Source organism: Erithacus rubecula (assembly GCF_903797595.1).
Source record: "Erithacus rubecula genome assembly, contig: SUPER_W_unloc_1, whole genome shotgun sequence".
Lineage (NCBI taxonomy): Eukaryota > Metazoa > Chordata > Aves > Passeriformes > Muscicapidae > Erithacus > Erithacus rubecula.
This window is the reverse complement of record NW_027635709.1, coordinates 173,400-189,605: the sequence shown is the minus strand read 5'-3', so window position 1 is coordinate 189,605 and position 16,206 is coordinate 173,400. Positions and strand designations below refer to the sequence as shown.

General features: G+C 46.4%; 1 protein-coding gene across 1 annotated transcript in view; it reads right to left on the bottom strand.

The window, feature by feature from the left end:
* The window catches only part of LOC306814080 (ubiquitin-conjugating enzyme E2 R2), a 128,935-nt gene that overhangs the window by 20,120 nt on the left and 92,609 nt on the right, over window positions 1-16,206 (bottom strand). Inside the window, exon 2 of the mRNA XM_079329795.1 lies at window positions 14,366-14,452. Within this exon, the coding sequence (XP_079185921.1) occupies window positions 14,366-14,452 (87 nt within the window). The remainder of the gene's footprint in view (window positions 1-14,365; window positions 14,453-16,206) is intronic.

Genomic DNA, 16,206 nt, shown 5'->3' with positions numbered 1-16,206 from the left:
TCCCCAAATCATCTGTTCTGTTGGTGTTGAATATTGAGTTCTGCAGCTTTAAGACTGGTTCCAGGAGCGAGTGGGAAGAGAAAGAGGTGCCGAGTTTTCATCAGAGACTGCATTCGCGCCCCTGTATCCTTCACAGAGACTGGGTTGTCTGCAGTGGACAGCAGGAGAGAGCTCTCTTTTGCTTTTTGGTTAGTTTTTCTGGCTAGCTGAGGCAAAGGAGTTCCCTGGACTGTGTTTTTCCCTTTTTCTTGGAATTGTTCAAACCTGTTCTGGACTGAAAACCCAGGAGGAGCATCGGGAGCTCACACCTGTGGCCCACCAGGCCTGGCTTGGGCTGCAGCATTTCCCAGTTCCAGAGGGACTGAGAACAGACTGTGAGCCGAGCTGCAACCCATGGAAGGGACTCTACTGAATTTGTCATCTCTTCGGAGCGGCGAGAGGTTTTACTGTTTGGTATTGTTCATTTTTGTGCTGGGAAGTGCTTTGTCAGTTAAATAAACAGGTTTTTTCCACTTCTCTCTGGGAATATTTTTTTCCCCGAACCAGATGGGGGAGGGATTGCTTGAATCTGTTTCCTAGAGGGACCCCATTCAGAAGTTTCCTCCCAAATTTGCCCTAAACCAGGACATTCTGAAAGCTGGGTTTGCCATAAAGAAAAGCGAGCTCAAGGGACCTGCACAGAAGATTCAGTTCTTGGGAATAAAATGGCAGGATGGACACTATCATGACCCTATGGATATGGTCAACAAGATAGCAACTATGTCTCCACCAGCTAACAAGAAGGAAACGCAAGCTTTCCCACAAGGCCTTGTGGGGTTCTGGAGAATGCACATTACAGGTTATAGCTGGAAGATGAACCATTTTGAGTGGAGTTGTGAACAACAATAGGCCTTTGAGCAGATCAAACAGGGAATAGCTCATGCAGTAGCTCTTGGGCCTGTTCAGACACGACCAGCCATGTAAAATATACTCTACACTGCAGCTGGGAAACATGGTCCCACCTGCAGCCTCTGGCAAAGAACATCAGGAGAAACCTGAGGTTTACCATTAGGGTTTTGGAGCTGGAGTTATAGAGGATCAGAAGCTCATTTTACTCCAACTGAAAAAGAGATATTAGCAGCCTATGATGGGATTTGAACTGCCTCAGAGGTTGCTGGGACAGAAGCCTGTCTCCTCTTAGCACTGCAATTGCCCATGATACACTGGATGTTCAGAATAAATAAACATCCCCTCAACACATCACACAACCAGGCTACATGGAGTAAGTGTTGATCACATGATTAGCTCAACTGGGGAAAACTAGTTGCCCAGGAATTCTGGAAGAGATTATAGACTGGCCAGAAGGCAGAGATTTTGGAGCACTGCCTGAAAAGGTGACTCTTGCCCAAGAGGCACCACCATATAATGAGTTACCAGAAAACAAAGGAGGCTTTGCACTATTTGCTGATGGATCCTGCTGTGTGAAAGGAAACTATCAGAGGTGGAAAGCAGCTGTGTGGAATCCCACAAAACAGTCATTGAGGCTGCTGAAGGGGAAGGAGTCAAGTCAATTTGCAGACCTGAAAGCCATCCAATCAGCCTTAGAGATTGTAAAACAAGAAAAGTAGCCTGTATTCTATCTCTATACCAACTCCTGGATGGTGACTAATGCCCTGTGGGGGTGGCTGCAGCAATGAAAAAAGACCAATTGGCAACGCAGAGGTAAATCCATCTGGGTTGCTGTATTGTGGCAGGACATTGCTGCACAGGTAGAAAATATGGCTCTAAAGGTACATAGATGCTCACATGCCCAAAAGCTTTATCACTGAAGAGCATTGAAGCAATGAACAGATAGATAAGGCTGCCAAAATTGGAATAGTTCAGGTAGACTTAGACTAGGAATGGAAGGGTGAACTATTTATAGCCTGATGAGCCCATGAAACATTGGGACATCTAGGAAGAGATGCCACATACAGATGGGCTTGTGATCGAGGGGTGGACCTGATCGTGGAGGCCATCACACAGGTTATTCAGAAATGTGAAATATGCTGCAATCAAGCCAGCCATGTGAGTAAAATCTCCTTGGAATAGAGGGCAGTGGCTGGGTTTCTGATGTGGTGAAGCCTGACAAATTGACTGCATTTGACCACTGCCATGCATATGCCAAGGCAAGAGCTACATACTCACCATGGTGGAGGCAACAACTGGCTGGCTGGAAACACCCTGTAAACCATGCTGTTGGAAATGCTTCAAAGGTTAAAATGTTATTGTGGACACTGCTGAAGGCCTAGGCACATTTTAGCTAGGCCTTTTTCTCAGGCCATGAAACTTTCTCAGCCTCAGCTAGGATTTTTCCCAAGCTAGAAGCTCTTTGTCTACTGTAAACAAGAGAAAGAATCATGAGAGATAAACACCTGCAAGGTCCATGGGAAAGCCAGGGAGAAGAGGTGTCTCCTTCTCTGACCAATGATCTGTCTGTATTTTGTTTTCCACAAACTCTTATTTAAGGCAATGGTTTCCTTCAATAAATTGCTCTTTCTTGCTCTTTTCTGCACCAAGCAAGAAAGTGCCTTGTTGCTGTTTTTTCGCCGCTCTGTATCTTTCTCCACAGCAACGTTTTATGTAGCTTTAGTCAGTTTTGTTTGCCCTTGCCACAGGGGAAGGGAATTGAAATTTCTTTTCAGGGGATTGGTCGACCAGGTGATGTCTGATGAGCTTAATATCTCAACGGACTGGGAGTAGCACAGAAGATACACAAAAGATAACGACCATCAACGACTATTAACCACCAACTCCACCCCTGGCATGGTCCAGACACCTGGTCTGGGAAAACAAAGAATGAGGACCCAATTAGCATCAGAGGCGAAGAGATCGGTAGCCAATAGGAAACCAAATGCTAAGAACTGCACAACTTGGGACCAATGAACATTGAACCAATGTACTTCTATGGGGTTTGACTGCATAAATATCTGAAAAATCTAGTAAAATTTATGTCATGAAATGATTTTCTCTGCACAACCCGGGCTATATGTGGATTTAATTATTTCTGTTGCACATCCTGGCCAGAATAAAGTAATGCCTTGATTCTCTAACACTAAAAACATTGGAGAGTTTTTGTTTTTCCCGCAGTTTCAGTGGCAAAGTAATTGCCTGGTTTTGATTATCTGGAGGGGTGGAAGAAGCCCGTGGAATAGGAAAATAAAATCTATCTGTGAAAGGACGGGGGATAGTAGCAAATGAAAATGTATAAATCTGTATGTTGGGTATAGAGATGGTTTAAAAATGTAGACTGTGTTGTAAGAGTTGGTAAGAAGGAATTTCAGTAATGAGTATTAAATACACTGGATAGGTAAGATATATATATATTAAGTTATGTGAGATATGAGTATGACACAAATGGTATGGAATAAGGGGTGGAGTGAAATATTGGAATGGAATAAAATTGGTTCTGGCTGAGCTGGAGTTCATTTTCCCATAGCAGCCCTCCCAGTGCTGTGCTTTGCATTGGTAGCTGGAAAGGTACTGATAACACACTAGTGTTTTGGCTACTGCTGAGCAGTGTTGGAACAGTGTCAGCACTATCTCTTCAACATTCTGCCATCCATCAGTAGTGTTACAGATAGGTAATGTAATGGATTGGCTCTAGCAATTAAGGGATGAATATTGTGTATATGTTAAGAGAACTTTTATTGACGTATGGTTATGTTATTGTGGTCTTATTGTTTAGACATCCTCTGTTCTCCCCATAGTCCCCTTCCGCCCTCAGTATTGTTGCCACTAGACTGCCTTGGTTGTAAGACTTGTCGAGGGAGGGTGTGCACATGTGCTCCTTGCATGGGGCAGTTGGGAATAGGGAAGGCTTGTTGCTAAGGAGGCGCGGCCTGAGAACATGTCACCTCCAATCAGGTTGCAAGAAAGTAGTCTCCACCAATGGACGGCAAATGAGAGTTGACTGACAGACTTTGGGAGGGGCCAAGGTTGGCTGACGCAATCCGAGGGATATAAAAGGCAGAGCAGCTATTTTGTAGATGAGCACGTGGCAGATGGTCATATGCTCCCGGTGTTGTCCCTTTTTCCTTATTCAGTCTTTTGTTGTATTTCTTAAGGTTTAATAAACCTTTGAAAATTTTAAAGTGAGTGATTGTTTCTCACAGTAGGTTGGGGGAGGGCAAGATCCTGTCAGGGAACAGAACCAGGCCAGATGACCCAAATTAAGCAAAAGGATATTCCATACCATATGACATCAGCTCAGATATAAAAGGGAGGGAGGAGGAATGGGAGGCCTTTCATTATTTTACAATGCCTTCCAGAGCAATTGCTATGCATGCTGAAGCCCTGCTTCCCGGGAAGCAGTTGGACATTGCTTGCTGATGGGAAGTAGAGAATATTTTTTTTTTCTCTTTGTCTGTGTGTGTGTGCAACCTTTTGCTTTAGTAAACTGCCTCATCTCAGCCTATGAGTAATTTTCCATCTTATTTTCTCTCCCCTGTCCAGCTGAGAAGGGGGAATGATAGAGCAGCTTGGTGGGCACCTGGCATCCAGCTAAGGTCATCCCACCACATTATTGGTAGCTGAGTTAGTTCCAGAAATTTTTAAATTGAAGAGCTTAGCACACTGTACTATCTCAGGTATTACAACAGTGCTGCTCCCAGGACACAAAGATGTTGAACAGATGGTGTGGAGCAGGCTTACACTGCTTCCCTAGGACATAGCTGTTCAAAATATTAGGTGAAAAAGCAGGAGATGCTCTATGATTTTCACTGAAAATCCCTTCCAGCATACAAGAGGAAGAATATTTTGGCAGCATATGGAACCCATACAGCTACATAATCCTCAGTCTGTGTCAATCCACCCACAGTGCTATGGCCTGAATATAAAGTTCCATAATGCCTACCATTTACAAACACTTTAAGATGCCTGTAAAATCAATTCTCCATCAGCAAAAGCACTCTGACATGAATAGTTTGCAGGACTGCTATAGCAGTATCTATCACAGCTGACAGTCTTCATTGAAGTTAACTCCAGAGGATCATGGGGTTTCAGTGCCAGATGAGGTGGAGGTGCAGATGGGGCTTAGGGCCAGACATCAGATGTTGGCCTCTCTAGGCCCTGCTGGCTTGCTGCCTCTTGCAGCCGTCTGTGGGATGACTTACAAGTTCTCAGAGGCAGCCTTACACCAGCATTTACAACTGACCCTTATTAACCTTATCCAAGATATGTTAATGATAGGAACAAGAGAGATGCTGCAGATCAGTTCTGCTCAAGATTGCAGGCTGCCACTTCCCCAAGCATCTGGTCTCAGCTATGTCCTGAGGATACTCCAACACTACTTAACACACAGGAGCCAAAACACAAAGTAGCACTTTGATAGTATCCATGACTTTGAGCCCAAACCAGTGATCACAGCTACAGATAACAACAGCTCACCTGAAGGGCATTTATAGCCAAATGAGATCAATTTGAGGCAGATTTCAGCAGCTCACTAACCATTCCAGGTAGGCTAATTAGCAAGCCCTCAGCATTTGAAGCAGTTTTGTCAAGTACACAAGAAAAAACAGTAATATAGTATTTGAAGCTGCTTAATACCCAAGCACCCATTTATGTTGCTGGAACAGTTTTGTAATATATGTTATAAAATAATTCGTGTTGGTTTCTAATTTATGTGAAATAAATCATGTTTGTATAAATGAGGAAAATAATAAGGAAACTTTAGAACATAAGCTGCAGCGGGAGGAAAGGATTGCCTCACGAGAATTGCAACACTGCAGCTGTCAACAAAGCCTAAGAACCTAAATTAGCAAGTTAATAGAAATGGCTCCAGCAGAGATGGCTGTTCAGAGACAGTTCAGGGAACACCCAAGATGAACACTTGATAAGTATGGATCATCAAGATAACCGGAGTCTCAGGGAAAACTACATCTCAATACCTGGTTCCTGTAAGCCAAAATCTGCATTCACCGAAATTCATCACTTCCCAGACATGGTTTTGTCCAGACCAACCAGAGAAGGAAATCTACATGAATATGTGAAATCATGAAAAGAAAGGAGGACCTCTGCTCCAGGCTAGAAAAAACTGTATAAAATCAGGACCCACCCAGACAACATTGGTGAACATTGGGGGATCCGAAGTGATAGAGTTCGGATCAGTGTGTGTTCACCCGGCGCTGATCCAAGGCTCGGCGTTGTCCTTTTTGATTTTGGCTATCGAGGACGGTATTTCAGTCACGAAATAAAAAATGCTTTTTGATCATACTTAATTTGGCTTCATATTTTTATTATTTATACCAGTTTCCATAAAAAGGTGTCCTGGTTTGAAAGGACAGGTGTCTGCCAATAAGGGCAGAAGTTTCCCTTTGGGATAGAGACTTTGGTTCCACTCCCCCCCCCAAGTATTATAATTGTTTGAATCAAGGACTCTGAGGCAGAGATAAGGGGGTGGGAATAACAGCTCTTTTACTAATATATCTAACTGTACAAACAGAAAACAATAACAGTTAATATTGCTAACAGAACAAAATAGATAACTCGGTGTCAGTCCCTTTAGATGCAAGCACGCTGTTTCTGTGCTTAGTCCACAGCCTGGATCTGCTGAAGGGCAGACGGGAACGGAGGCAGGAAGGAGAAGGGGGAAGGGGCAGCAGCATCCATGCCGGTCTCGGGTGGGAATGGGCTGGAGCGGCGGCTCCTCGCTCACCGTGTGTGTCTGGGTGATCAGCTGTGTCCGCAGAGGCAGGAGGCTGGAACGGGGCAGATGCAGGGCAGGTGATCACAGAGGGTCTGGCTCTCCTGTGCTCGGCCGCGTGGGCTGACGATCCCAGGCGTCCTCCTCCGAGCTCGCCGGAAACCCGAGTGCCCTCCCGGAAGCCTCAGAGGCCCCTCCGGGAGCCGTTCCCACCCACCCCTTTGTCTGGACTCATCAGAGACCCTGGGTGTAGCCCGGCCAGCTCCATTGGCATGATAATGGGAAAAATTCTTTCAATTGACACAGTAACAGAAAAACACTCAACCCCCAACATTATCCACCCCGAATTTTTTCCATGCCAACAGGCTACATCATATTGAAATCTTTAAATTATATACATACATGTAGTTACAGGCACAGTATCATATATAGTTCACCCTAGAACAAGGTCCTCTTGGGGTATGCATCGGGTCTCTCCATCCTTTTGCATCACCCACCAAGTGCAACCTGGTCCTTGAGCGAAAACCACCCCACGAACAGGATTGTCTTTGCTGGAAGCAGAGTTCACCCAGACAGTTTTCCCTAACATGCCTCTCAAGTGTACCACTGGAACCTTATCTCCATCTGCTGCTCCCAAGGGCTCTAATTGGGCAGGGCCTGCTCGGTTAGTGGAACCTCGGGTATTCACTAACCATGTGGCCTTTGGTAGATTGATCTCCCAGTTCTTGAAAGTCCCCCCATCAAGTGCCTTTAAGGTGGTTTTAAGCAGACCATTGCACCGTTCGACTTTCCCAGCCGCTGGTGCATGGTAGGGAATATGGTACACCCACTCGATGCCGTGTTCTTTAGCCCAGGTCTTTATAAGGCTATTTTTGAAATGAGTCCCATTGTCTGACTCAATTCTTTCAGGGGTACCATGCCTCCAGAGGACTTGTTTTTCCAGGCCCAGGATGGTGTTCCGAGCAGTGGCGTGGGGCACAGCGTAGGTCTCCAACCATCCGGTGGTGGCTTCCACCATGGTCAGCACGTAGCGCTTGCCCTGGCGGGTTTGAGGCAGTGTGATATAGTCAATCTGCCAGGCCTCTCCATACTTATATTTGGACCATCGCCCCCCATACCAGAGGGGCTTCACCCGCTTGGCCTGTTTGATGGCAGCGCACGTGTCACAGTCATGAATAACCTGAGAGATGCTGTCCATGGTTAAATCCACCCCTTGGTCTCGTGCCCACTTATAGGTGGCGTCTCTGCCCTGATGGCCTGAGGCATCGTGGGCCCATCCAGCCAGGAACAGTTCTCCCTTGTGTTCCCAATCTAAGTCTATCTTTGAGACCTCTATCTGTGCAGCCTGATCTACCTGCTTGTTGTGCCTGTGTTCTTCATTAGCCCAACTCTTGGGAACATGGGCATCCACATGACGGACTTTCACTGGGAGCTTCTCTTCTGGCCAGTTCGTAATTATCTCCAAAATCCCAGGGCGATTCGGGTTGCCAATACGGGCGCGCTGCGTGATGAGGGCAATCCACTTGCTCCATGTGGCGTCAGTGGCGTGGTGAGTAGAGGGAACCTTTTCTTTGAACATTCACCCCAGCACTGGCAGTCGGGGTGCCAGGAGAAGCTGTGCTTCTGTGCCAATCACCTCTGAGGCAGCTTGAACTCCCTCATAGGCAGCCAAGATTTCCTTCTCTGTGGGAGTGTAGTTGGCTTCAGATCCTTTGTAGCTTCTGCTCCAGAATCCCAGGGGTCGGCCTCGGGTCTCACCAGGCACCTTCTGCCAAAGGCTCCAGGACAGACCATGGTTCCCAGCTGCAGAGTAAAGCAAATTCTTTACCTCTGGTCCTGTCCTGACTGAGCCAAGGGCCACTGCATGAGCGATTTCCTGTTTGATCTGGGCAAAGGCTTGCTGTTGTTCAGGGCCTCAATGGAAATCGTTCTTCTTGTGAGTGACCAGGTAGAGAGGGCTCACAATCTGGCTGTACTCAGGGACGTGCATTCTCCAAAAGCCTACGGCACCTAGAAAAGCTTGTGTCTCCTTCTTGCTTGTTGGTGGAGACATTGCAGTGATCTTATTGAAGACCTCAGTAAGGATCTGGAACCGTCCAACCTGCCACTTCACTCCCAGGAACTGGATCTCTCGGGCAGGTCCTTTGACTTTGCTCTTTTTAATGGCGAAACCGGCTCCCAGCAAAATCTGGATGATCTTCTCTCCTTTCTCAAACACCTCAATTGCTGTGTTCCCCCACACAATGATGTCATCGATGTACTGCAAATGTTCTGAAGCCTCACCCTTCTCCAGTGCAGCCTGGATCAGTCCGTGGCAGATGGTGGGGCTGTGCTTCCACCCCTGGGGCAGTCGGTTCCAGGTGTACTGCATGCCTCTCCAGGTGAAAGCAAACTGAGGCCTGCACTCTGCTGCCAAAGGAATGGAGAAGAATGCATTTGCAATGTCAATGGTGGCATACCACCTTGCTGCCTTGGACTCCAGCTCGTACTGGAGTTCCAGCATGTCTGGCACGGCAGCGCTCAGCGGTGGAGTCACTTCATTCAATGCCCGATAGTCCACAGTCAGTCTCCATTCTCCATCAGATTTCTGCACAGGCCACATAGGACTGTTGAAGGGTGAGTGGCTCTTGCTGACCACCCCTTGGCTCTCTAGATCACGGCTCATTTTGTGGATGGGGATCACAGCATCTCAATTTGTCCGGTACTGCCGGCGGTGCACTGTCATGGTGGCAATTGGCACCTGTTGCTCAGTCACTTTCAGGAGTCCTACTGCAGAGGGGTTTTCTGACAGTCCAGGCAAGGTGTTCAACTGCTTAATGCTCTCTGTCTCTACAGCAGCTATTCCAAAAGCCCACCTGAACCCCTTTGGGTCTTTGTAGTAGCCGTTCCTGAGGAAGTCTATGCCTAGAATGCACGGTGCCCCTGGGCCAGTTACAATTGGATGTTTCTGCCACCCCTTCCCTGTCAGGCTAATCTCAGCTTCCAGCAAAGTGAATTCCTGTGATCCCCCCGTCACCCCAACAATGGAAACAGGTACCTTCCCCACATGTTCTGATGGTATCAGGGTGCATTGTGAACCAGTATCAACTAACACTTTATGTTTCTGTGGCTTTGACGTGCCAGGCCATCGCACCCACACTATCCAATAGATCCTGTCATCCCATGCCTCTCCCTGGCTAGAGGCAGGGCCCCTCTAGCCCTGGTTATTATTTCTTTCCTGGGCATACATAGTGGAGGTTCCTTCTAGGGGATCTGACAGAACATCCTCCTTGCTGTAATACCCTGCACCTTGCTTGTGGGAGGTTGAGGCTACCTTCATTTTAGTGCGGCTCCCTCGGTTAGCATTTCCCTCCCTGAGCTGACGCACCCGTGCTGCCAGGACAGAAGTGGGTTTCCCATCCCATTTTCCCATGTCTTCCCCATGGTCTCGCAGGAAAAACCACAGGTCAGCTCGTGAGGTGTACCCTCTCTCCCTAGCTGGGGGGCGTGAAGCTCTGACTTGGGGGCCTGTGACTCGTACTGGTGCCACGCTGATCTTCCTCACCTCCTCAATTCTCTCCATCATCTCCTTCCTCATATCCCTCATCCTGTCTTCGACCTGTTGGAGGTCCCTGGCCACGGCAGAGACATTAGCCTGCATTAGGCCATTCATCAGGCTCTCGAAATTTCTGAGTTTGTTGGCAACAGAACACACTGTCTCTGGATGGTTATCAGCATTAATCATTGCTATGTAGGTGGTATATTGAGATGGACCCAAGGTTGCCAAATTCCATAACATCTGCCCTGTGCACTTGACCTTGTCAGGGTCATTGTCATGCTGTCCATCCCTCCCAAAGAGTACCTCTAATACTGCTGTCTCTCTCAGCTGCTGGATCCCTTCCTCAAGGGTCTTCCAGCGCATCCTACGGTGGTGCTCCTGCATTCTCTCTCTGTGGACAAACTTCTCTCTCACACTCATTAAAAGCTGCACCCAGAGGGAAAGGAGGCCTTGCTCCCTTACGAATATTTGCTCCACACCTGAATCCTGGGCCAAAGATCCCAAATTCCTGGCCACAGTTCCATCCAGTTGTACACCTGTTCCCGTAAGGTCCCAGACCCGGAGTAACCAAGTTGTAAAAGGCTCACGGCCCCGCCGAGCAATGTCTTTACGCAGGTTACGGAGACTATCGTATGAGAGGGACTCGGTGACAATCTCAACCTCTGGTTCCCTTGCTGGTTGTGAGGACCCTCCTTGCTGATCCCCATTATCTAAGTGCCTCGTTTTAATCTTAGATTTCCTAGTTTCCACAGGAGCAACTGCTGCTGGCCATGGCTGCTCCTGTGATCCAGCTGGAACCTGGACAGATACAACATCTACGGGTTCCACTGCAGCACCATCTGACTCTCCCTCTTTAGGGCAGGGGGAGGGTTTCTCACCAGCTGGAGAAAAATACTCCTTCATCATCTGGCTATGCTCCTTCAACATCTGACTCTGCTCTTTCAGCATTTGGCCTATATCCTTCACTAGAGCCCCCACCCACTCTGGGTGGCTCATTTCTGTGGTGGGCTGTGGGGCAGCATCAGGCTCTGGGGCAGCATCCCTAGTCCCTGGGGCAGAGGCAGGTTCTGGGGCAATATCCCTAGTCCCTGGGGCAGGTATCAGAGTTGTCGTCCAAGCCAATATTCCCTTGTTTCTGAATGCTAAGTAAAACAGGCCAATCAGCAACACCAGCCACTGTATAATAACAGTGGCAATTAAAACAGATCTGAAATCCTTGAGAACCAGTGGGGTAGCCTCAAAAAACTGGGTGATGGGTTGGGAGAAAATTTCCCTTGCACTCGTTATCTCACAGTAAGTACCATTACTGAAATAGCCCCAGAAACACGCAGTTAGAGTACGATAGCTCCGGATCCATGCAACCGCTTCCCAGAAAAAATTAAAAACCCATGAATTCTTGACATAATCAATCCACCAAACGAATCGGATAATAGCTACAGTAACTTTGGTGAGGGGGCCCAAATTCAAATAAGGGCTTGCAAATGGGAGGGAGATGGCTGTGACCACATGGAACACAAACCAGATTAAACCAGACAACATATTGCCAGTTAAGAGAGCTGTTATTCCTGTATTAACTCTCAACTCAGTGCCCTCTGCTGCACGTTGGGCACCAAAATCTGTCCTGGTTTGAAAGGACAGGTGTCTGCCAGTAAGGGCAGAAGTTTCCCTTTGGGATAGAGACTTTGGTTCCACTCCCCCCCCCCCCCAAGTATTATAATTGTTTGAATCAAGGACTCTGAGGCAGAGATAAGGGGGTGGGAATAACAGCTCTTTTACTAATATATCTAACTATACAAACAGAAAACAATAACAGATAAAATTGCTAACAGAACGAAATAGATAACTCAGTGTCAGTCCCTTTAGATGCAAGCACGCTGTCTCTGTGCTTAGTCCACAGCCCGGATCTGCTGAAGGGCAGACGGGAACGGAGGCAGGAAGGAGGGGGGGGGAGGGGCGGCAGCGGCCACGCCGGTCCCGGGCGGGAACGGGCTGGAGCGGCGGCTCCTCGCTCACCGTGTGTGTCCGGGGGATCAGCTGTGTCCGCAGAGGCAGGTGGCTGGAATGGGGCAGATGCAGGGCAGGTGATCGCAGAGGGTCTGGCTCTGCTGTGCTCGGCCGCGTGGCTGAAGGATCCCAGGCGTCCTCCTCTCAGCTCGCCGGAAACCTGAGTGCCCTCCCGGAAGCCTCAGAGGCCCCTCCGGGGCCGTTCCCACCCACCCCTTTGTCTGGACTCATCAGATATCCTGGGTGTAGCCCGGCCAGCTCCATTGGCATGATAATGGGAAAAATTCTTTCAATTGACACAGTAACAGAAAAAAACTCAACCCCCAACAAAAGGAAACTGCCTTGTTAGGATTCCAACAGGCTTGTACAATCTTATACACCCTAATACCTTTTAAAGTTTAATTCAAACTTACTAATATTAGATTATGTTCACAGACTATTCTGGTTTTATTAATAATTTTTATGAGTTTACCCAGTTTCTCCTTTAACCATCTCCTGGGAGATGATGACTAAGAGAAGCCATCACTGCACTCAGGAGAATTTCCTCATGTGATCAGATCAGCAATATGGGCACAAGCAGATATTCCGCAATACAAAGATATAGAAGGAAGCAAGAATGTGAGAAGTTTCACTCTTGCAACGATCAATATTGCATGATTAGGAATTCAAGCAGGGCAGCACTGCATTAGAGCCTGGATGGGTAAAGGTGTCATGGGGCTTGACGAAATCAGCACAAGGTTTTAGGGATCATTGTAGTCAAGGGGTGAGCCTTTCCCCATGTTAGTTCCTGGTTTGAAGTGGACACAAAGAAAGCCTGCAGAAGACCTGTGATAAGGAAACAGCTGCACCAAACTGAACATTTTTGAAAGGCCTTTAGCTCCTCAAAGTATTCAAGCAGTAGTCCTGGCAGGCTGATGTTTGTCTAGGATATGCAAAAGTTTAGCAGGTATTTGATTGGCTTCCACTAAAAAAAATGAGTTTTGAGCCAAAACAGGGCTTAAATTTTCAAATACAGCCATGAAATTTGATAATTTTGAACCAATTGTATGAAATGAAATGAAATGAAATGAAATCAAATTTAATTAAATTAAATACTGCTTTTCAGTCTTTGCAGCAACACTATTAAACTGTCTCAAGCTGCTGTTCACATGAGCTCTAACACAACAGCTCAACTCAACCAGGCTCCAGGAGAAACCTTAAAGGTCACTTGAGAGATGAAAGCCCAGCAAAAAACAACATAGTCCATTCACACCAGATGCAAGACAATGTATCCTATGCCCCAGAAACTGCAGAGGTTAGCCTGATCACTAAGCCCCTGAGCTAGTCCAGCAGCAGAACACCACACCAACCTCATGGCAGCACTTCCTCTATTGCTTTGGTCCTTGACAACTTTAAATCTGTTCAAGTAGCCCATGCTCAGCATCATGAAGAAAATGCTTTTAAGCTAGGGATTGCTTCTTTCTAAAAAAACATTTATATTAAATCCTTCTGAACCTGCTATGTAGTTGTACCATGATCCAATCATGGACTTGATAGCTCAGTGTTACACTCTGAACATCACTCACATGCACTGAACTAAGAGTGTCTTCAAATTGACTAGCAGACATTAAGTCAAAAGGTATCTCTTCACCCTGGTCCTAGGGTGACAAGGTTGTGCATGACTCCTCCTGAAGCTGGACTCCATTTCTGGTTATTTCTGCAGTTGGAGCATCCCAAATCCAAACCCCTTTATCATAGGCTTTTCCCCAACATTTTTTGTCTCATCACACAATTTTGTAGTATATACTCAAATTGAAAATGTACTTGAAAGGTGCACAAACTAATTGTCTAAGCATCCCAGTATGGCAAGACTCCACACACCAGTTTAGGGGATCCAAGAATCCCCTAAAACTGCCAATGCTCATGGCATGATGCTTCAGCTGGTGCGGTTTGCTGCACTTGCAGGTATGAGAAAGGCTCCATCCCTGCCTACAGAAACAGGAATTCCTACAACATTTAGATTTAACTGTGCAACCACAAAGCTGACATTTAAACACAAAGAGCTAACCACTTTAGTTATGGCTAGCAATGTTTAGTACCGTCAATATTTCCAGAAGTTTAAGGACATAGGAAACCTTTTCACATACCTGAGAAAAAAATTATTAGCTTAAAAAACACTTTACCTCATAAATGTTGGGGTGCCACATTTTGGTCAGGAATCTGAAGGTAGGTGGTGAATATGGATAGTCAATAGGAAATTTAATGTGAGCCTGGAAAATAAAGTAAAATATTTTAATTATGAAACAGAACAAAGAGATCAACAAGCAACCATTGAAGAGAAAACATGAGAAAAAATTTCCATTAAGTCCATTAAATTGTTTTATATATCAGTGCCCATGTGGACCCACAGTATAACTACACAATTTCTTATGAGGAAAATACTAACTGAACAAGAAAAATCTAAACACCAGGCCTTACTTGGGCTGGTAACACTCAGAAAACAAGCCATAAGGCATTTACCAAGTCCTAATTCAAGCAGTACTACCCAACAACTGTTGTTCAACAGGATAAACTAGATTTGAAAAGCTAGAACTCAAGATATAATTGTGCTCTTGCTAGGTTCAAAACACTTGCAGGATGAAAACACTTGCCAAGGTGAAAAGACCTGTTCTACATTTACCAGTGCAAAGGTTTTTAATTACTCTTTCTGTGTGGGGAAAAAAATTAAAATTATTAAATATCTGTTCAATTGATATCTTAAAGTTTCGGGCTTTTTGTCTTTCTTGTGCGAGCTAAACTGGTTGTCCTAGGGTGATTTTATGATGCTGTATTGTATCCCCTACTGTCTGCTTTATGCCAGATATGTCCTGTACCTATAAGCAAGATCGAAGAGAGAAGGGGAGAAGTGGTGGAAATTCCTTTCACTGCTTGTGTTTCAAAACAGAGATAAGGGTCTCGGTTTTTCTTCCAGCTCTCAGCCCTGCATCAGGGAAGAGACAGAGTTCCTCTGCTTTTACCTAGCTTTTCTAGTAGCTGAGGCAAAAGGGTTTTCATGGGACTGTGGCTTCTTCTTCTGGAACTGTTCAGCTTTTCTCCCTTCTGGAACAGCATTGCCTGGAGCCCCTCCCACACCGCACTGGCCCGGAGGGGCCTGGGATGCTGCATCCCAGCGCCAGGGGTAGAGAGAGAGAGCCAAGCCGGCACCTACAGAAGGACTCTGAACCACAGAAGGACCCTGAATTTACCATCTCTTCAGAGCAGTGAGAGGTTTTATTATTTCCCATTATCCATTCTATTCATGCCTGTGAACACCCTTCTTGTTAAACAAACAGCTCTTTTTTCCACTTTCTCCAAGGGAATTTTTTCTGAACCTTTTGTGGGGGAGGGGTTGCTGAAATCTGCCTTCTTCAGAGGAGACGCCCTTTCGGGATGTTTCCTCCTAAATTTGTCTCAAACTGGGACACTGGTCCATCTACTTGTGTTCCTAATACTACATTTCTTGCCACCAAAAGCATTTTCCAAGTCTGAATACCATCTGTTTGTTTAATAAATCAGCAAAACTTGAACCAAATGTTAATGGGCAATGACAGCAAAATTACCTTCCAGTGCCTCTGAAGTTAGTAGGCAGATGTGGGGCAAGACTCTCAGAGCCAAGTCAGTCATGGGAAGACTGCAGTGATCCCAGCACTGAATATTAACTTCCTTGTGCTGTCCTGCCATTCACAGCAGTCAGAAGAGCCAGCCAGTAGGAAAGCAAGCTGAATCTGGACTGATTAACACCAAAAATGCTCCCCTCAAAGCAGGACTTGCAGACCACTTTCTGCTCTGTGGAGCACAGATCCTTCCCTTGGCACTGCTCAACCCACCAAGAAAGTCTCACCAGTCTAATGTGCCATCTCCAGAGAAGCATCTCCTGGCACCTGCACCACAGCTAGGTTCACAATCAACTGAGAATACAAAAAGAGACTCAAAAAGCAGGTCACATACAATAAGAGCAGCATCTTGAGTCATCCTCTTCCACTTA